At 35.2% G+C, this 22,765-nt stretch overlaps 1 protein-coding gene across 2 annotated transcripts in view; it reads right to left on the bottom strand.

Moving 5' to 3' along the window:
* Nucleotides 1–1,454: 1,454 nt before the first annotated feature.
* The window catches only part of CLINT1 (clathrin interactor 1), a 62,487-nt gene continuing 41,176 nt past the window's right edge, over nt 1,455–22,765 (bottom strand). The window contains exons 7-12 of one of the 2 annotated variants that reach the window (XM_023617313.2): nt 20,337–20,583; nt 18,207–18,276; nt 10,852–10,926; nt 6,183–6,475; nt 4,158–4,362; nt 1,455–3,174 (exon numbers count right to left, since the gene is read on the bottom strand). In XM_023617313.2, coding sequence (XP_023473081.1) covers nt 2,828–3,174; nt 4,158–4,362; nt 6,183–6,475; nt 10,852–10,926; nt 18,207–18,276; nt 20,337–20,583 — 1,237 coding nt within the window. In that variant the 3' untranslated portion in view covers nt 1,455–2,827. The remainder of the gene's footprint in view (nt 3,175–4,157; nt 4,363–6,182; nt 6,476–10,851; nt 10,927–18,206; nt 18,277–20,336; nt 20,584–22,765) is intronic. The other variant, XM_023617314.2, reaches the window with a different exon arrangement.

Raw genomic sequence — 22,765 nt, 5'->3', positions numbered from 1 at the left:
CAGAGAAGTCAGGTGAATTGATCAAGGTGCCACAGAGATAGTGAGTGGTTGAACTGGGATTACATCTGTCAGGTTCCAAGTCCACGCTCTTTCCACAATGCAACACTGTCTCCCAGGAGAGGGGAAATACAAAGCCAATTTATTTCAGAAATCTATTTACCATAAGGTGTGCTCTGCGCTTAGGACAGTTAGCTTTATTTTACTAATGTATTTCATAAGTACTTGAGAAGAAAAAGTATTAACCCTTCCCTCCAAATATAAGTAACTATCGGCCTCAACTTATTAGTTACCATCCCCAAACCAACAGCATTATAGCTATCATTTGCGCAATTTATCTTAAACAAAAAAGGAAACATCCGAAGTACTATACAAGACCACTGTACATTTATGGCTCCTAACGATAAGAAGTAAAAAAAATTCCAAGAGGAAAAACAATGAATCTGGAGCGCCAGTGGAGACTCACTCATTATATATAAATTGCTAGAATGGTAACTATTTCCCACTCCCCCACCCAAAATATTAGGCAGAATGAAAGACAACAGAAGCTGTTGAAAAGGGAAAGGGTTTTAGAAGAGGTAGAAGGGAGCCCAACAGATTATTAAACTATTTTCTTGACAACTCCAAATGATTTTGGGGTATTCGAACCTTTCTTTGAAGTATCACTTAGTAACCCTTTCAGAGACAAATCATTAAATTGGATGGACCCCCAATGAGGCACTTATTTTTCCTCCCTCGTGGGCTCTGAAATAAAAAATTCTGGTAAGATAGCAAACTGTACGCTGAGGTGCAATAACAACTGAGATGGGGACTACCTTCCGTTCTCAGAGACAGACCACAGGAAGAAGGCATAGTGCAGAAAACGCTTTAAGAAATGAATCTTAATATTAGAAAAAAATTTAAACACAAAAGCTTAGAAACAAAATATTTATTTCCTCTGAGAACCATGTATATTTGAAAGGTGACGCTACAGTTCTCAATTTAAAGGAAAAATTCATTTAAGATTAGGAGTTTTAAATATCATGGAAGATTCTCTCCATGCTGCCACCAGAACCTGGCTTGATTGCTGTGAAGTAACAACACTTGAAAGCTCCTATTCTTTGAAACTCATTTAAACACACTGAATTGTTGAAAGATTAAAAACCGCAGTCAGCTAATTACGCTCACTCTCATCTCTTATTCAGCAAATGAATCACTTTTCACTACCACTTAGCTGAAGTACATGAATTTCTGCCTAATTAGAAATGTTGTAGATGGAACATTAGCAAGAATGGAGCGGGTCAGGATATCTTTGCTGCTTCATTTTTAATTCCTAACAGTAGAGTCTGATAGGAAGAATAGCGAAGTCATTAAATAATTTTCAATTATTTATAAAAATTACTTTGCCCAAATTATAATTATTTTTTCCCCAAATGGTCTCAAATATCTAACAGAATGAAAGAAAAAGAAGATCAACATTGATTTTAACGAACATTTTAATGTTATGTATAACAGAACATTATGAATACACTGGAAACAAAGTTTTATCAATTTAATAAAAAAAATTTCAACACAAAGTGGGGAGGTAATAATTTGATACCTATATTATAGTATTTACTTTAAAAAATATTCCCAGCTTGAGGGTGAAACAATTAATTTTGCATTCCAAACTCTAGAATCATGATTTTCATGTGAGCTTAATGCAGAATTACAGCAGGAAAACAAAAACATTTTAATTAATTTCCTTTATTTGCCATTAAATCAATAAAATCTTTGACTGCTACAGGTCTCCTTTAATAATATATTTTTAACTCCTCTCTATTGGAACCATATCGCTAATGCCATATTATATACACTCAAAACCAAAACAGTATGTATAAAATCTAAACGCCAACATCGTTGAGTTCTAACATTTATATTTAACGTAAGGTTTTAATGGATTTTTACCTTTTCAAATTTTTGAAAAGACATCAAAAAATAAAAATAAATATTTTTCTCGACTGTTCCTGTGAAATGGTGGCTACAGGGATAAACACGGAAGGAAGCCTTGCCAAGTTAATCACTGCAAAGTAAATAATGACTGCCAAAAACAAACAAAAATACTGGAGGGTTTTTTTTTTCTTTTAAAGGAAACCATACAGCAGTCCTGAAAAAAATATTTTTCCTAGTTCTGCACAGGACAATTATAGCAGAAGATATGGAAAAAGTCCCATAGTTATCACCAATTGCTTAAAGAGGTTTTGTTACAATAAAAATTTGGATAGTATAATAGCAGTGTTGCTGGAATATTAGCAAAAGTATATACAGCCCAGTTACCTTTGATTTAGCCATAATCACATATGTATGCCTTTTTTGGACAAAAATATATTTTTTTATAAAAAACTGATCATCCAACTTTAATGATTTCATATATGGACTCAAAGTGGTAGTAAAAGGAACAGACCCAATTATGACAAGGAGATTCAGGGACAGAAAAATCAAGTTCCTCAGGAAAAGAAAAGTATAAAATTAGAGATTCAAACACATTTATTCAGCCCTATTCCAGTCTTCCCACAAATTATGATGTTAAAATGGGCTCTTCAATTTATAAAGGCTTTCGAAGGTCTCACTATCCCATCTGTGGTCTACTGTCATTGGGAAAAATGATTTTGACTGCCTCCTCTGAAGCGCCCATGCCTGGCCGTCTGAAATACTACATATTTCACTTTTATAAAACAGCCTTTTTGGTTCTTTATGTAGGTTTATTGTAATTAATTGATAAAAGAAAGGGGAGTTGATTAGCATTTCCATCCCAACATCACCTATCTGTACCACTAAAAATCCTTCATTCAATCTGCTCCTTTACAATCTCTTATTTGCTAAAGTTGGCGAAATTTGCAAAGGCATCTTGCTTGGGTTGCACAGTTCCAGAAGTCATGGCTAAATTGGGCATGCCCATTCCCATTGTGCCCGTCAGGCCCATCCCAGCAGGTGACATCCCTATGTTCATGTTCATGCCCATCATGCTCTGGTTCATCATTGGAGTATTTCCAAGAGGGGCCATCCCCATGGTGCCAGTCATCACATTGGGCATGCTCATAGGCATGGGTCCTCCCATCATAGGGTTAGTTTGGGGCCGGACAGGAAGCATGTTTGATGGAGAACTGAGGTTCACGGCTCCAAAACTTTGGGTCATCACATTCATAGGTTGTTGCATATCTACCAGAAGAAAAGAGACAAAGAACTTTACCACAATGAATTTTTAAATTCATAGAGCAGAAAAATAACACAATCTTCCTGACCATCAATACTTACAAGCCCCAATAAAATTCTTTTATAGTGATTTTACAAGAGAAGTCAATTAACTCACACTGTTTACTCTTGAGAAATATTCAGTGCCTGTTAGCTCTGGTTTTTCAAAGATGTAGAAAGAGTGAAGAGTGGGCTGGGGGAAAAGATGAGCACTTTAAAATCACTCTTACAAAATCTATTGTTGAATCTGACCTAACAAGTTGTCAAGAGCTATTGTGTATCAAAAGCCTTAAAAAAGTTTACATCCTTTGACTTGCTCTATTTTTAGAACATTATATTAAGGAAAAAAATCACAAGTACAAAGATTTACAAAAATCATGGAGTTATTTCTAATAGCAAAAAGCTGGAAACAATTTTTAACAACTGACAATAGAGGAACTGTACACTGATATGATGGATAACAACAAAGATCTGAATATTTTTTCTTAAGAATATTCAACACAGGAAAAATGATAATGTTGAATGAGAACTTCAAGAAACAAAACAATACAGAAAGAATTATCTTAACATTAAAAATATAGTTAGAAAAGATGGAAAGAAATATGAACTAAGAGTGATTATCCCTGGATTATGGAGTTCAGATGATTTCTGTTTCCTTGTCATATATATTTACCAGTATTTAAAAAAATTTTCTACAACACATTTTCATTTTAGTGATCAAGCCCCCAAAACTCAACACAATAAAATAAATGTTATCATGCCAAGAATACAAAGAAATTCAATGTGCCAGGAGGGATATCAAGTGTTCCATGAAAAACTCTCAAGTGAACACACAGTTGGCCTGCACACAGTGGTGTTATGTATTTTACCTTCATGGTTTGAAGTAGTCCTGGTATCAGGGCAAAACGTTCTAAGTACACAAAGGAAAGGGATGTCTTGTGGTAACTTACTCTGTTGTTGAATCATTGTATTGAGCGATGGTTGCTGGGGTTTGGAAGGCTGCATACCAGGTAGTAAGTTGTCTAGGCTGATGTTTACACTGGGGTCAGACCAAGTAGAGGGCAGGGTTTTGCTGGCTGACTTCTGGACCATATCTGTATTCTGATTATAGAGAGGATTAGGCTTCTGCAGCACTGTGCTAACATTTTGCAAAGGCTGGAAAATAGAAAAATGCTCTAAAAATTAAGCATCTGCTCTATAAAGATTATCAAATGGCAATTTCATCACAATAACTCCAAATATATACTAGACTTTGTTATAACTCCTGAAACCAAAAAGAACCAGAAATATGCTATGCTAAGGTTGTCAATATCCTGAATCACTAGCTTTCCAAAAATGTTCCTCTGAAGTCCAAATAATGCTTGGTGTGGGAAAAACCAACATATTTACACTAACAATTATCCTCCCGTCACCCAAAGTCTAGAAGCCACTATCCCAGAACAACTACCAACTAAAGGTTAGCACAGCTTCAAGGAAATACACAAGTGGAAATTTATTCTTCCAAAATGGAATTCAGGATATAATTTCTCATGCTATAAAAAGCAAAACTGGAGCCGGCTCAGTGGTGCAGTGGTTAAGTGCGCACGTTCTGCTTTGGGGGCCTGGGGTTCGCTGGTTCGGATCCCGGGTGCGGACCTGGCACCGTTCAGCAAGCCATGCTGTGGCAGGCGTCCCACATATAAAGTAGAGGAAGATGTGCACGGATGTTAGCTCAGGGCCAGTCTTCCTCAGCAAAAAAGAGGAGGACGGCAGCAGATGTTAGCTCAGGGCTTATCTTTCTCAAACAAACAAAAAGCAAAACCATCAAAACATAAAATTATATTTCATCTATCCTGACTGACATTTCCCTGCTCTGTGTACATTTCTACTGCCTAAAGCACGCAACACTAGTGGAACTCAATATATGTGGACCAATTCAGGAGAAATGAGAAATTCAGGAGAAAGAAGCAGAGGTGTCTGGTAGTTACTAAGGGTAACTGTGAAAGGACAGAAAAAGGGAAAAGACTAGGAATAGAAAGAAGAAATTAAAATGTACCAATGCAAAGAATCACAACACAGTTGTAATTAAGGTTGCAAATAAGTAGATTAGCTTTATGTTTAGGAAACTCAAACTGGCTTGGGATTGTTCAGTGGTGAACAGTTCAATTTAATGGTATTAGTGTAGTTTCCATGCCCATTTTCTTAATGTTAGGTCTAATTTCTGTTATATAGAGCCGTCACCTTTCTGCTTCTTTCTTCTCTTCCTTCATCCTAACACCTCAAAGAGCAGAAGCTACACATTAAAATAAGCAATTAGCATCATAAAGAAATATTCTGAACAGCTTGAATCAAAAATAGTAAGTTCCTGATACAACTCAGACATATATTCTAACCCTGCACTTTTTCTGTTCCAATTCTAAGCTAATATTAGGTGACATAGATTTAACTATAAAAAAGCGAATTAAAAAGCTCTCATTTAGTTGTTTTTATTTATGAAAATGAGAGTGAAGAGCCTATATAAACTATGTAATAGAGCAGGCCCAGAATAGGGAAGAATATTCATCATTTTAGAGAATGACTTCCTATATTAGCAATGATTGTTTGCAACCAATTAAGTGACACATTTTAAAGGATATGACCAGAGATTTTACTGAGTGAATGCTGACCATGGGTGAAGCAATATCTCTATTCTTTCTTTCTAAAAAATTTTTTTTAACTATTAAATACAAATTTATTAAGTCAACAAATTTTCAGCAATTGCCTCTGTGCAAGCCACTATGCTTGCCTTTGCATGGACTATAAGATGGGTGAGAAGGCCGTGTCCTGCAGAACCCAAATGACTATGCCAGGGGCAAGAGGGTAAGGTAAACACAACGAGCAAAAGCAATCTGTGTATCACTTGCTTATTTTTCTGTTTTATGGTAATCTACTATTAGATCAGTTAGAGCACCTCCAAGGTTAGGAACCACAATTTCCAAGGGAGGCAGACAACTTACCTGTGATCTTGACATGGGCAAACCCAGCCCTACTGTATTAGAGCTCATCATAGAGAAATTCATACTCTGGGAAGATGTCATGGTTGCCTGGGACGAGCCCATAAGATCAAATAGGTCTGAAGAATTTGAGGCAGCTGGAGGTGGGCCTAAAGCTGGTTGCGAGCCACTGACAAGTTCTACAGCTGGCTGTGAGGCAGTGCCGAAGAGTTCACCACTGGCGGCAACAGGGCCCGACTGGGCTTGGTTAAAGGCACTCCAGTCACCAAAGTCTCCATTCCCACTTGTTGCTGTTACTGAGAAAGAAAGCACGATAAGGGTAAGAAACTTTCTGAAACGCACAGAACAACTATAACAATCTATGAACTGAAACAAATTAGAGCTGATCTATGTCCATCCAGATTAACATCTGAAGATACCATCTCCATCTGGACATTATTCTTTCTCATGAATATTCCATGAGTGTTAACAAGTAGGCAAAGGAAAACATAAAACTCCCACATATAAAGTAAAATCCATCTCTTGCCAGGTCTTAGGTGACACAGAGAAATTACAATCAAAATTTCCCTTCAATCTAAGTTTGCATATCAAATACGCTTCCAGCTAAACCAATATGAACTAGCCAGAGACCCCAAAAAGCAAGAAGAAAATTCTAAACTGGTTGAACTTTGTGCTGGGAGATTCAGAATCTTCATGCGAGGAGACAGTAAAATCAGAGCATTCAACTAATTTCGTTCATTCATTATTTGGAAAGGTTCAAAGAGAAATCAAACTATGATTTATACCACTTCATGTAAATAACCCCCTAAATTCATGAGATTAAATTTATAAAAAAACAAAACAGAAAAGCATGGAGAAAAAATTCAATAAAATTAAGAGCAGGATTAGTAAATTTCTGTAAGAAGTTCTCACCCATTTGGCCATGCTTCCGCTAACACAAGGGCTACAGATAGCCACAATATAACCTTAGTACACTGCTGCTTCAAATGGGACTGTTCAATTTATTTACTTAAATAAAAAGTGGGGTATAGTCTTAAGAGGGGAACTCATGCTAATATAAAAATAAATAAATAAATAAAACTCTATCACTACCCTTTGAAGTATAATTATAACAAGTTTAATGGATTCAATGATAAAAAAATTGACAATAGGTTAATTAATAGACTATAATATTTAAAAGCATAACTTTTGTACCTTACTAGCTGTGTGACAAGCTACTTAACCCTCTCTGTGCTGCACTTTTTTTGTGCGTGTGTGTGTGAGGAAGATTGCTGCTGAGCTAACATCTGTGCCAATCTTCCTCCATTTTCGTATGTGGGACACCACCACAACATGGCTTGATGAGCAGTGTGTAGGTCCGCACCCAGGATCCGAACCAGAGAACCCTGGGCCACTGAAGCAGAGCATGCGAACTTACCCAGTATGCCACTGGGCCGGCCCCAAGTGCTGCACCTTTAAAAAAAACCTAAATTGTGAAGATTAACTAATACATAGTAAGTAGCACTTACTGTTTGCTATTGTTACTCTGGATTAACTGTGAAAAGACAGGGGAGAGAGACGGCACCGCACTCTCTCTCTTCTAGGTATGCCAAGTAATAGTGTAAGTCAAGCTTCTGTCAATTCTGCATACATAATATTAACTATTTGGAACACAATAAATATAAAGGCAAGTGGTATCTAAAAAGTTTTTTTAACTAGGCTAGATATAATTCTAAACCTTTCTTTAAGAAAGGGACAAATAGGTAAACATGAATTAATGAAAGTTGAAAAAGCAAAGGTGAAGAAAGAACTACATATAAACTGTCACCTGAAAGTGAGTAGCATGTATTTCCAAGTTAATTAACACCATCTCTTTGCACTCCATGTTCACTTACAAGTTGGAAAGACATTTTGTCTAGCCTAAAAGGTAACCAACCACTGCAATACTGTCTCATTATGCTAAACATCAAAAGAACAATAACATTAAGTCTTTAAAATTATATTCTTCTATTACCATACTAAAATGTAAGCACCCTCTAAAGAGAAAATAATTTGCTTAGAAAACCCAAGCTCTACTAGCAATTTAATACAAGAACTGGGCTGATATTCATTACCTCAGGGTTTTACTAAAACTTGTCTTTGATCTTCTTTACAAGAGAGACTGAATTAAGAATTTCACAATTAGTTCTATATATTAAACAATTTAAACTAATTTAAGCAAGACTGATGGATAAAGGTAAACTTTATACTGATTTTCTATTTGCTTGATCTATATACAACAGAATAAGAATGGAAACTGGGGCAAAAACGTGTTGCCCCATCTGAAAACTTTATCTGAGATGATTAATCATGGGAGGAAGAGATTTCTAGTGGGGCATATATTGTTCAGAAATGATTAATCATTGCTGCAACAGTTTCAGTCCCTTGTGTAATGGTGATCAGGTTATATTAATCACATGCATACAGATAAAGAGATGTATCACTTAGCAATATTAACATATTCAAATTATTTGCATAGTAGGCAACTTTATATACATAAAAACTTTGAGAATTATATGGGCAGTCTGTAAAATTAGGGCAATGTTTATCTTCCACTTTGCTTTGCCTTAAGTAAGGTATTAACCCTTACAAGGCATAACCACACTTCTAAAATGAAGCAGTTAATTACTCCACAATTCTGGTTTCTGGAAAATACTTGGAATTTACAAAAGTAGGCTGTCAAAATAACCCTAAATCACACTAAAAACTATGCATCTTTCTTCCTAAATCCTAAACCAGACATTACTAAATATAAACTTTAATCCAATTAATGTAACAGCAATAGATAACTCTATTTGAAATAAATATTAAGACTAATTCAGTTAAATCACCTCTTTCCTTCCTGCCTCACCTCATGTTGAAGTTTTGGTTTTTTCCTTTTGGTGAGGAAGATTGGCTCTGAGCTAACATCTGTTGCCAATCTTTCTCTTTTTGGTTGAAGAAGATTGTCGCTGAGCTAACACCTGGTCCAATCTTCCTCTATTTTTTTGTATGTGAGACACCCCCACAGCACGGCTTGATGAGCAGTGTGTAGGTCCATGCCCAGGATCTGAACCCACGAACCCGGGACCACTGAAGCACAGTATGCAAACTCAACCACTATGCCACTGGGCTGGTCCCAACATTTTGTTTTTGTTTTTTGTTGAGGAAGATTCACCCTGAGCTAACATCTGTTGCCAATCTTCCTCTTTTTGGTTGAAGAAGATTGTCGCTGAGCTAACACCTGGTCCAATCTTCCTCTATTTTTTTGTATGTGAGACACCCCCACAGCATGGCTTGATGAGCAGTGTGTAGGTCCATGCCCAGGATCTGAACCCGCGAACCCGGGACCACTGAAGCACAGTATGCAAACTCAACCACTATGCCACTGGGCTGGCTCCAACATTTTGTTTTTGTTTTTTGTTGAGGAGATTCACCCTGAGCTAACATCTGTTGCCAATCTTCTTTTTTTCTTTTGCTTGAAGACTAGCCCTGAGCTAACATCTGTGCCAGTCTTTCTCTGTTTTGTACATGGGACACCGCCACAGCATGCCTGATGAGTGGAGTAGGTCCATGCCTGGGATCCAAAGGCCCTAACCTGGGCTGCCAAAGTGGAGTATGCGGAACTTGTAACCACTCAGCCACAGGGCCAGCCCCTGGCTCCAAGATTTTTGTAGTTAAACTTTTAGTATTATCTCTCAAGCTTCAGACTGATGAGATTTTACAGAAAAAATACTACAGCCAGACACTTTACAACCTTAAAAAAAAAAAAAAGACAAAATAACTAACTTACTAACTTAGGCCCTTTTCTACACGCTTCTATGGACATTATCTTTATAAAGAACCATGCCAAGTAGCATGACTCCCTATTTTAGAAAGTTGGAGGCTCAGAGGCTTTCCCAAAGTTAAACAGCTACTACAGTATATGGCAGAGGTAATAAGATAAAAATATTAAAAAACAGAGAGAGAAAAAAGACAAGTCTTTCTTCTCAATCCTTGATATTTAAGCCTATATTCTGCTTGGGGGTAGGCTTTTTTTTGGTCCTTTTTTTAGTTGAGGTATAATTGACATACAATGTTATATTAGTTTCAGTTGTACAACATAATGATTTGATATTTGTACATACTGCAAAATGATCACTACAATGAGTCTAGGGCATTTTCAAATTTCTAGTCTAACATGGATGAGGAAGTTTTGCCTGAGGTTCAACTGCTCACTGTTTAGGATGTGTCAAAATGAAGTTCAGTTATTTTTCATGGAAATGCTCTTGAGATACCTAAATTACAAAGAAATAAATTTTAGTAAGATACTCTGCCCAATCTGAATGTTCTTGAATTTCATTCATAAAAATCATGTAAGCTAAACATAAATCATAATAATCTTACTGCTAAAATAAGATTATTTATATTTATTCACATTGTCCCCCCCAACAAAAAAAAGGCTGAGAGTCACTTATGAATAAGGGCAATTTTATTTAGGTCTACCTGAGTAGTTTGCAACCAAATTTATTCATTTGGCACACTTAAGGCACTGGCTCAATAAAACACCTTAGGAATTATAAATACTACAAGGAGAAAAACACCAAAAAGAAGTAATCTGGGGGGAGAGGGGGTTGCTTGTGCTGACAATCTTTTCACTGCCCCTAGAGTTCTGGCCCACCAGACTGTATCATACCTTGGGAAGGGAAACTGCTTGATGCAGCAGCTGAACTGAAGTCAGCAAATCCTCCAAATAAATCAGCTGATCCTCCTAGAAATTAAGTACGAGGAAAAAGTTAAACTGTCAGAACCACAGAATAATTGATAGCAATTTCAGGAAGTCATTTTAACACCACATTTAACCCCAATAATAGCAGCCCCAGACCCACCATAAAGGCCAGTTTGTTGACCTAGGTTTTCATGTCACCATGTCCCCTTGAAGCTACCACAGACTCTCTTACATTCCTCAGTTCTATATCTAGTAAGATACTGACACTACAACTGTGGTTAAAGGTATCCCTCATAAGCACTTCACGAACATAAGATAGGCATGCAGTTTATCCAGCCAACTATGCTCTTTATCAGAATCTTTAATGGATGCTAAAACCTGGGTAAAATGTTGCTGGGGAATAAGACAGTCACATATTCTTAAAACATCACCCCACAGATGACTTATTAAATACAAGGGGATGAAACTACTTTTACAATGGAGAAATCGGATGGATACCACCTTAAACACCTGATCAAACTTAATGCCACTAATAATTGGACAAAATAGTATTCATGGACCTTCTAATGTCAAAGACTGAAGAAGAGATCATCACCCATGTAGAAATTCCTTCCAAAAACATTTAAGCTGAATCTAATCACGAGGAATGAATCAGACAAATACAAATACAAATCAGAGGGACATTCAGCAAAACAATTCTCAAGACTCTCCAGAAAACTGTCAACATCTTTTTAAGAGACAAAAGACTGGGACTGCTGTAGATTAAAGGAGCCTAAAGAAATGACACAAGTAAATGAAATGCATGATGCTTGATTGGACTCCAGATTTTCTGTAAAGTGCTATCCTGAAATAGCATAATTGAGACACATTCCAATTCGGAAATTTGAATATGGTCTGTATTTTAGACAACAATACTGTTTTAACGTTAAATTTCCCAAGTATGATAATTTTATTGTTGTAAAGGAGAGATAACCTTGTTGTAAGCAGATATATGCTGAAGTACTTTAGGAGCAAAATGTCATGATGTTTGCAATTTTCTCTCAAATGGTGTACAATAAACAAACAATGTCAAAAAAGAACTAGAGAGAGAAATAAAAAAAAATGTGGCAAATTTTCTGTAGGTTTGAAATTTTTTTAAAGTAAAAAGTTAGGAGGGTCTGGTCCCACGGCTGAGTGGTTAAGTTTGTGCGCTCTGCTTTGGTGGCCCAGGATTTCGCTGGTTCGGATCCTGGGCGCGGACATGGCACCAGTGGTCAGGCCATGCTGAAGCGGTGTCCCACATGCCACAACTAGAAGGACCCACAACTAAAAAAAAATATACAACTATGTACTGGGGGGATTTGGGGAGAAAAAGCAGGAAAAAAAAAAAAGAAGCTACCAGTTGTTAGCTCAGGTGCCAATCTTTAAAAAATAAAAACAGGGAAAGGGGCCAGCCCCGTGGCTGAGTGATTAAGGTTCTGCATGCTCTGCTTTGGCGGCCTGGGTTCACAGGTTCAGATCCCAGGTATGTACCCACTCCACTCATCAGCCATGCTGTGGGGGCATCCCACATATAAAGGAGAGGAAGACTGGTGCAGATGTTAGCTCAGAGCTAATTCTTCCTCAATGAAAAAAAAGAGGATTGGCAATGGATGTTAGCTTAGGGCAAATATTCCTCACAAACCGCCCCCCCCCACCAAAAAAAAATTGGGGAAAAGCTTCAAGTTGATTTGTACAAAATCAGCTTTAATAGTTATAGGAATAAAAATGAATGCAATGATTTTGATGGATTAATTTTTCTATTCTATACTCCATGAACAAGCAAATACTGGTATTTTTAATACCCGAAAAAAATAATAGTTTTGCTGCTTCTAGACTGGTGTTTTTAAAGGGGGTGAGATCCAAATCGTAAGGCTTCAAATCAATCTGCATAACAGCACATCTCTATATGGGTAAGAATATTTACTTTTGTCTACAATTTGAACACTAATATATTAAATTTCAATATTCTATTTCTCTCCAATTCAGCTATCAATGAAACTGCCAACAGCCAAAAGATCTAAAACCTTAAATAGTTGTCCTTATTTTTGTTTGTCTTTAAAGATTTCACCTAAGAGTCACAACCTTAGAAGTTTAGAGCAGCAGTTCAATTATGGTGCTTTTAGCATTATGCGAACATTATATAGGTTACATCACAGCTGCTTAGCCTGCAGTGCTTAGAAACTAGCCAGGTGGGACTGGAACATCTGGGCTGCACTCAAACACCACCAGGGACAGCTTCCAACATCTGGTGCCATTTCTGAATTGTCTTATCGCTGCAAGACATTCTGCCCCATCTGCTACACTCAACTGGGTTAATTAAACTAGAACCATCTCCCCTTCTTAATAAATGGCCAGCAGTAATAAAAGGAACAAATCAGTTTCTGATACATGTGTACCTGGTATTTCGTTTTAATGCACATTACTGTAGTCAACTATCAGCAGATATAACTAATTCCTCATTCCTTCACCTCATTACAGATGCACATATTCCCATATATCCTCATTTATCATTAACTAACTCCCACCAAGGCCAAGGTTCTCCACTCCTGCCAACACTACAGCTCCCATGTCCACTTCTGCTTTATCCAAAGGATAGTATCAGGCATTCGTTTTTCTCTTCTTTAAAGATAGACACATGATAAAATGTGACGAGGTGCACAAAAGATCAATGAGCTACATTTTTAAACTTTATAAACAAGTACATATATTAATAAAAACTAGCAGAGACATGAATGTTGCAAACAGTTGCTGCTTAATATTCATAAATTTGTCTTCTGTAATGTTCCTTCATGTTAAAAATATTGATCAAAGTATACTGTTAGGTAACAGAATGATAGTTAATCATTTACTATAACATTAAGGGATTTGAAAATTGAAGATTATTTTAATTTGCTTTACCCAAGCAGTGAATAAACATCAATATGTAATTTATTATGCCAAACAAGTCAGGGATTTTCAAATCTTATTCAGTCTGGGCTACAAAGAAAATTCAGGCTGCAGATAAAAGCACTGAATACGGTAGATTTCAACTTCAAACTGGGTAAGATATTTTATTTTTGTCATATCCTGAATTTAATATTTCAGATAATTACCTACTTTGGTTATTCCACTGCTCTATCTTCTAACAACTAAACTGAAATTAAACTATGTTTGTAACTTATCGATAGCAAATATTATTCCTCTCCATCTATACTATAGGGAGTCTGATTACAATGTGACTAATTGAAGAACACTGGGAGAAAAGAATGGAAACATACATAGGTATTTTACAAATAGAAGCCACCTTTCCTTGAAAATGATTTAACTTTAATCTTTTGAATTGCCACAGATTATGCTTCTACTTGTGTTTTACACAATGCGACCTTCAACTTTAAAAACTATCTTAAAAATTAAAAATCTCTTTACTTCACTTAGGAAAAGTTTCTCCCTTCTAGGAGGAACTATCCATACCTATATGCATGATGTTATTCATACCAAGGCCTTAAATTCAACAGAAATTTTCTATACTTAAGCATTTTCCCAGTTAACTTCTATCTAAGGGAATTTTAAATAAAAGTCTACCCAAAATTGCTGCATGTGGAAGACTGCTAAATTGCAGAGCTATCCTTCAAGATTCCCACATGAGAGCTGTCATTATAAATGAACCATTTCCATCTGCCTTTCCAGGGCAGCAAGAAGGTTATTTACAATCACCAGCTGGGAACGTGTATTTTCTAAAGCAATACTGTGAACAGGAAAAATACAGTTAAACTTGACAATGCTTAAACTACAAACGGAAATTTTCTTCAACAGAGAAGTTAATCTAGATTACGTTACAAAAAAACAAACGTTTGCATGAAGAATTCTAATATATATAAAATTAAAAGAAATGATAAAATGCAAAAAAATTGTAAATATATGACAAAAATTTATACATATAAGAAGATTTTTAAAAATAAGGATGAACTCCTCCAGTTACAAAAATGGACATAGGACATGAATAGACAAGTTACAATTGGCCTATAAAAACATGGAAAGTATTCAAACTCAGTTATCAAACAAACGCAAAATAAAATGAAATACTATTTTCTCCTTAACCAAAGTGGAAGATTTTGAAAGATGTTATTTTACTACTTAATAACAAAAAAAATTCGGAAAAAACCCCACAAAACCTAATGTCCAAAAAAATAAGAGATTGATTGGTTAAATAAATTATAGCATATCCATAAAATGTTAAAATTATAAAGCAACTAAAAGGTCTGTAAAAGACGACCAACTATCATAAGGAAATGGTCATGAAATCTTGGGTGAAAAGTAGTTTACAAAAAAAAAATCCTTGTCTGGAAGCCTGAAAAAGATCTGTTCCATAATAAATGCTTAAATAATAATACTGAGTATACAGAAAACATATTTTTAAAAAAGAGTATTCACCAAAATAATTAATAATTAAACTACGTATCTAAGTCATGGTGAATCACTTGTTTCCCATCAAATTTCTAAAATGAGCATGCATTACTTTTAATTAGTGAAAAGGAGAGTATGTTAAAAAATTTTACTTTTTGGAAACTTGGTTCAAACAAGACATGTTCCAGGGAAATTGTAATACATGAGTTGCTGTACTGAGGATGTAAAATGGTGGGTTCATATTCATGTAAATATCCTCAACTAATTTTAGTGATTACTGGGTACAAGGCAACAGGTTCAAATGTAAACATAATGAAAATTTTGGATGTGATATACCTTAATCTTTTAACTTTTTTTAACTTAAAAAGGAAAGAGAATTCAGAACATTGCAAATCATGTAACATCTTTCTATTTGTACTGACTGTGGTATAGGTATATTTTTCTCTTCAATCTCACTTACTATACTAGAAAAATAACTTAGGTAACAGTACGTTAATCGAGACCTAACTTCCTCAATTACAAAGGGACAAGGGAGACAACGTGGGCTTTTATAGAGGTAAGGTATATTAAAAAATAAAATGGAATGGTTTTTGGCATTCTATTTCTAATTGGCTTTATTACTCATTTTTTTAAATGTTTACTTAGAAATATACTATATGCAAAAGCCACCATTTGAGGACAGATTTTAAAAGAACATCACCACAGTGGGACATTTATCAAGACAGTCTCAAGTAAATCTTCATGAATAGGTTTCACATGTGTATTTTTAAACTTGGTAGATATTCTACAATGATCTGAAGATGCTTTCACAGATGCTAACAAGAAGGAGGTAATAACACATATAAAAAAGAAAATCTGAGCATTTTCTCAGAGGAGATATTTATCTGGTGAGTGTTACAGATGCCATATCTGCTTAGGTTTACAGTTCACGTCCATATTACCTGCATGGCAGTACTATAAATATAGGCACATCTGGTAAATGACACCCAAATGGCATACCAAATAGCAATGCTAATATGCTACATTCTTAGACTTTCTCACGTGTAGGTGCTAAAGATTTAATATCTAATTTTTTTCCCACTGCCGAATTCAATTGAAAATATATTACTAAAACATTTAGAGATTTGGCGTAATGAAATTTATGTACTGATTGGAGGGGCTATGCACAAACTGTTTAAACATACTGCTTCAAATAGGAGATAACTTTAAAAAATAATTCTGATGCCAATCCACATTCAGTTGTTTTTTAGAGAATATTAATATAAAATAAACTTTAAGGCAAGAAACCTTCTAGATCTCATTCAGACTTTGTCTCAATTACTGTATTAGTATTAACTGCTAGTTCTATTTAATTAGTCAATCTACTGTTCGCACTGGAGAAGAAAAACCACTCAAAGGTTTCTTGCCAAGCAAAGGAAGCATGTTGGTATTTAATAATTCTTTCTGTTCAAAGCAATCTTGATATCACTGAGGAAAAAAGTTACACCCACTCATCTGACCTTCCTAGTTAATTCTTCCCTGATTGCTCCATTAAAACTTGCCACAGATGCATGAAAGGGGCTCTTTAACATTTCATGCCAGGAAGTCCAAAATAGGTGTTATTCTGTGTCACAATGTGTGTATTATATGACTACATGCTAACTACCAGTTAAAATCACAGTTAAAATCTTAAACATATAAAAAGACAGCACACAAATTGTTAAACAACTAATGCAGTTGTTTGTAACCTTGGGCATGACAGTTCAATAAAGTTTAAAGAATAATTTTAGGGATCATTATAGTTACAGAAAAGGGGGAAAGTGAATCGAAGAATCTCAGAAACTAGGCTGAACTATATGCCCTATGAAGTTCACTCCCAGTTCAAGAATTTTATGAGAGAAGGCAAGGAGAAGAAACTAACAAGAGACTAGATTAATTACATACACTAAACTATCAATGAAAAGTCATTTCCAACATCCACTTCCACTTCAACACTGATGTAAATTTTAAAACAATTTGGTTTTAAAATACTAGGAACAACAGATTTATTTTGCACATCACTTAATATGCCAATCTTGCCATCTACATTTTAATGTGAAATGAACTTTAAAGAGGTTGGGAAAGACTGTCTTTAAATAGAAGTTGTATTTCTTAAGCTGTTGTGATTTGCAGCACAGGAGTTTATTAAAACTCCATCATCAAACACAACCTAAAATATCAATTTTCTTGAAAACAGTTTATAGGGAGTTACTCAAATAAAATCTAGCACATACTGGAAATCAAATTGAAAAAATCATTAATCCTATCTTTGAGGAAATCTTGGTAAATGGATATTTTTATACTGCAGCCCTCTTAGTCAGGTAGGTAGTTACACACTTTCACAGAATGACCCTTTCCTCCAAAGCACTCTGCATGTTTGTAAGTAGGTAACTATTTGTGGCTCTTTGATTAATGCTTACTTCCTCCACTTGACCTTCCCCTGAGGGCAAGAACTCTGTTGTATTAAGCATTATACCTCAAGAACCAGACCAGTGTCTGGTTCAACAAATGTCTGTTGAACAAATGAATGAAAAGTTTAAATGAACTCTAGGTATGGCTGATGTTGAGAGACAGAATTAAGATTTAGGGAAAGAAAGTAAAATGGGCAGAGCAGTACATTCTGCTTGTAAAGAAAGCAAAGGAGCCCAAACACTTAGGGCTGAAGAAATTAAGGAGAGAGAGATTACTGAATTATCAGTCAAATATTTAAGCACTCTTTTTCTTTACTTTAAGCAATTAAACAATTCCCCCTAAATATTGCTCAAGGCTCATTATTTCATACTAAAAATAAATCCAATGCAAAAAAAAAAATCATTTTTCATTCCATCTTTTATTTGGCATTTAAATAAAATTACTCTGAAATGAAGGTTACTAAAAAGAAAAAGCCTGTGGAAGCTTACCTGTTGACTGGCTAGTACCATCAAACAGATCAACAAGGTCACCAGATGACTTGCTGCTAGGCACTGAAGTCTGAAAACACACACAGAACTAATAGGCTTAGAAAACAAATTTCCACCATTTTTTCTAAATCTGCTCTACTCATCTCTAATCCCCAACTTATGCACAAATACCTGTGATTATCTTAAGTAAGGGTAGTTGTCATCTTCTAAAAAAAAAAAGAAATGACCTTGATTGAATCCTTATGGAGAGGTAAAGTATTTTTAAGTACTTCTATTCCCAGCACTGTAACAGTCCCTAACATCCATACTCTTTTCCCTAACTTCTTTTCTTACTGTATTTCACTCTGGAAAACACACCTTTCAGATCCCACTTAAATCTTAATACTATGTATCAAAATCATCTGAGAAGCATTAAAAAATACATATGCCCCAGCCTTATTACATCATACTGAGTCTTCACTGCCCAGGGTGGGATCTTGGCTGCTACCGTCTTACAAAGTTCCTTCGATAATTTCAACGCATAACAAAATCTGAGAACCACTGGATTAGAGGCCAAGATCTACCCAGCTCTGACGTTCTATGATTCTGTGAACTTTAGCAACATTCACTGTTTGTATACCACACAAGTCAGTATAGTTCTGTTTCTGATCTATCTTGACATCTAATTGTTTCATATTTAGTTCCTAAACTGAAGTGTGACGCTGGCGTTCTAATATAATTTTTCTCTTCTCCATAGTCGTAAGCACCCTGATGCATATATCCTGTATGTTCAATTTATACATGCTAAATTGGAACAGAATTGCTAGGCAAACAGGGAAACACTGTAAGTTCCTAGGCATGTTAATTTGAACTTTGAAGATTAAACTACTATATCGTGGTTCAAAAAAGGCCTTGAGATTGAAAGAGATCCAAAGCAACTGAGTAACTTTTCAAGACTTCAGCCATCCAGACTTTTTTTTGTAGTGAAAAACAAAATCAAAAAGCTTACACTACAAATAGAAAATATTCATGGCAGAGTGACATATGTTCAGGCTGTACTATAAACTGATACTTAAAATCTTTTAAGATACAAAAGTCTCAATTTATCGTTAAAATTACACACTTTGAATATTTTCCTCATGCAACCGTAAATGAGTTCTCCATATAACAGCCATTATGTATTTGGGTTTTATAATTATGACCAGATCCTGTATAGCCATCAGTAAGCCAACTGTATCTACAGTAGAGGAAAACTCAGACCACAGAGAAATAACAGAGGCATTTCTCCTCTTTAACTACGACTAAAGTTGAGTTACAATTTTGAGGTTTTCATCAAAACTAAAAAGATCACAATATGGGTGAAATTACACACCAGTACAAAAGTTATTTGGCAAAAGCTGACAGAGTACTTGTTCTTGCCACCTAGTAGGACTAACTTTATTTTTAGTCACCTACAATTTGAAGGATACAATAGAATAATATTTTCCCTAGCTTTTAGCTACTTCCAATGCAAAGATACGAGTTGGTTAAACACTAGTGAGGAGGGAGTGACAAAAACAATTTAGTCTTTTGGGGCAAATATCCCTCTTTGGCAGATTTCTGTCCAAAGATTAGCTTGCGGCCAGGTATCTAGTAGGTGGATTTCATTTCTGTGGTGAATAAAAAACAAATGAAGAAGGTCTAAGAGGCAGTGCTGCTACTGATCAGTAGTGACCACATAAGTCTCCCTTTACAGGCACCATCTCTATATTAAATGAGACCACTTCCCCTGTACGTCTACTTGGTCCTCTTTTGTCATTTCTTAGAATTTTCAAATACTCCCATGTTTTCCTTACTGAATCTTGTGCTTGGTAACCAGCGGTGGTATCTAGAAGGAAACAGGTGCACTACACTCTGATTCACAACCTTTCCCAAATGAACCAAGAGTGTCATCTTTACTTTTACAGAAAGTGCACAGATAATCATTCAGCAATTGGACAGGTTTCTTCCCCCAAAGAGATTTCTTATTATTAATGACTCTGAGAAATACATGCCAGATGATCTATAATTAATACGATTGCCTAGAAACACCCAAGCCTACTAACGCACTAATTCTAAAGTAATTTATAAGAGTAAAGCCATGTATAATGTGTAAACTTCTGCCATTCCCACCTTAACTGAAGCCTGAGGTGTATGAGTTGAAGCATTCTGATCTGGACTTGCTTTCTCCCCTGTGTAATGTGCTGCTGCTCCAAGATCAATGGTTTTGGAAGGATTTGCTGTGCGTTTGTGTCTGGTTGTGGTGGTCTCTGTGGCCTGTGTGATATGGATATGCTTTGTCGTCACAGTCTCCTCCTCATCTTTGAATTCACCTTTGGGAGATCTGCCTCTTCTCGCTTTCTTTTCTTCATCACTGTCGCTAAAAGATATTAAAAATGAAGCAAAATAATAAGACCAGGGATTATTTTAAAATGGAGCCCTCAGTGATTTGAGCCAAAGAATTTCAAATGCGGTAACTCCAAAGTTCCATACTTTGACTATTTGACAGGGATCAACAGAATGTTACTTAAGCTATCTGAATAATGATATCTGTGTGCTGGGGAGGGGAACTGGGAACTCACCAAATTCCCTAGGTAAGTCTAAAACACTACTATAAAAAAATATTTACATAAATGTGGACAAATAAAAAATGTCTGAAATAATTCAAATGCTTATTATAGATTTAAAACTTAATTAAAAAATAAAATAGCAAGATTATCATCACATCATAATCAACTGATGAGACCCTGGAAACTCAAATATCTACATTTGATGACCATTTTATTGAAATGGATTGTGTGCAAACAACTCGAGTTCCATTTATATAACATAATTCTGCCACTGACTCTCATATACTAATGCAAATACATAATAAAAAAAATTATAATTTCAATGAACACCTTTTAAATATTATCCTATCTGAATTCAAATGATTAAACGCTCATCAGTAACTACAAAAAAATATGAGGTAATACACTTTATGATTGTGCTCTGTCTTACCATAGTAGCAGAAGATCAAACTTTTATATAATTATGAAAACTGCTTTACATAAAACAAATATATTTAAATTGTGAAAGAACACCTTTTCAGGCACATTCAAAAAATGTTTTTTTCTTTTTCTTTTCTAATAGTGGAAAAGAAAAAAATACGTAATGAGTAAAAAGCTGGGGTTTTTATACACCACGAATTAAAAATTGCAAGCACAGTCAGCATTCGGTTTTTTTCTGGTGCAAGTAGGACAGAGAGAAAAATTACCTGAAATATGTTCCATTACCTATATTACTTAATTTTAGAGTAGGTGGTTTAATTTATAAATATTCTGAAAATAAGACACTTAACATTCTTCTGAAAACTATGACTATTATTACTGATGCAATTTAACTGAGACTAATCTAAAGCAATTTCTACTTAAATATAAAACAATCTGGAACAAGTAAAATCCAAGGATCAAGAAGAACGACTTCTCACACAGAACAAAGGGGTTAAATGTATTTTTATAGATAAGCATTTTAGGAAATCTACAAGTTCTGATTAAGTATTCAAAAACCCTTGTCACTCAGTAATTTCTCAGCAACAAATGACCTAAAGATTCCCACCATCAGTCCTATCAGTAAAACTGAAATTTCTTACCTTTCTGATGTCTACTTTGATTTCAGTGCAAGGTAATTTCTTTACAAGTTAAGAATATAAAACTGACTAGCACACAATGAAGTGGAAGCTTCATATTTGATTAATGCTCAAAAATTCCTGAATCTAACAATGAACTACTAAGTCTGAAATTCTGGTAACATGCCTGAGAGGTGACATGCAACTTGGTCTAAAAATCTACTCTTCTCTCACAAATATTCCAAGATATAAAGTCCCTGGTGTCCCCTTTAGTTACAATAAATAAGACACACTATATTTTCACTCTTTAAACCTAAATGCTCTATATAAATACTGTATATCAAAGATTAGGAACTCTAGCAGATCCCGTCTTGGAGGCAACATACAAAAAAAAATCAAAGGAGAAAGAGGAAAAAAAAAAGAAAAGAATAGGAAGGCAAAGCAAGGGGGAAAAAATTGAGGGTGGACGGGTAAAGGAGAGGAAGTAACAACACAAGAATGTACATAGTTAGATCTCTAACCAGCCTACCTACCTGATTCCTACAGTTCTTTAGGAAATAGCAACAGAATATATGGCCACTATGTTTTCTAAATCAAATAAAAAACAAACACACAGGCCATAAGAACATTAATAAGGGAAAAATAGCACAGAATATTTGAAGTAGGTATTGTTTCCCAAAGTTTAGTACTTATTATTACCATATAAATACTCTTTCAGTATAAAACTGCTAGAAATGTAGTTGTAAAATAGATGTATTCAAAGTCCTAAAAATAAATTCTGGCTCTTCAAAGATCATATTCCAGAAATAGTCTTTAAAAAAACAGGAGTTTCAGGGACTTAATAAACAGGGAAACAGACTGAAAAGATACTAAACAAATATTTCAGAGCCTGAATAGTTTCAAAATTGTATTTTTACTTCTTTGTAATGACCCTTAAATTTGACTTAAGATTTTT

This window comes from Equus caballus, chromosome 14 (genome assembly GCF_041296265.1).
Source record: "Equus caballus isolate H_3958 breed thoroughbred chromosome 14, TB-T2T, whole genome shotgun sequence".
In the NCBI taxonomy this organism is placed as follows: Eukaryota; Metazoa; Chordata; class Mammalia; order Perissodactyla; family Equidae; genus Equus; species Equus caballus.
The sequence above is the reverse complement of the archived record's forward strand: the minus strand, read 5'-3'. Positions and strand labels throughout refer to the sequence as shown.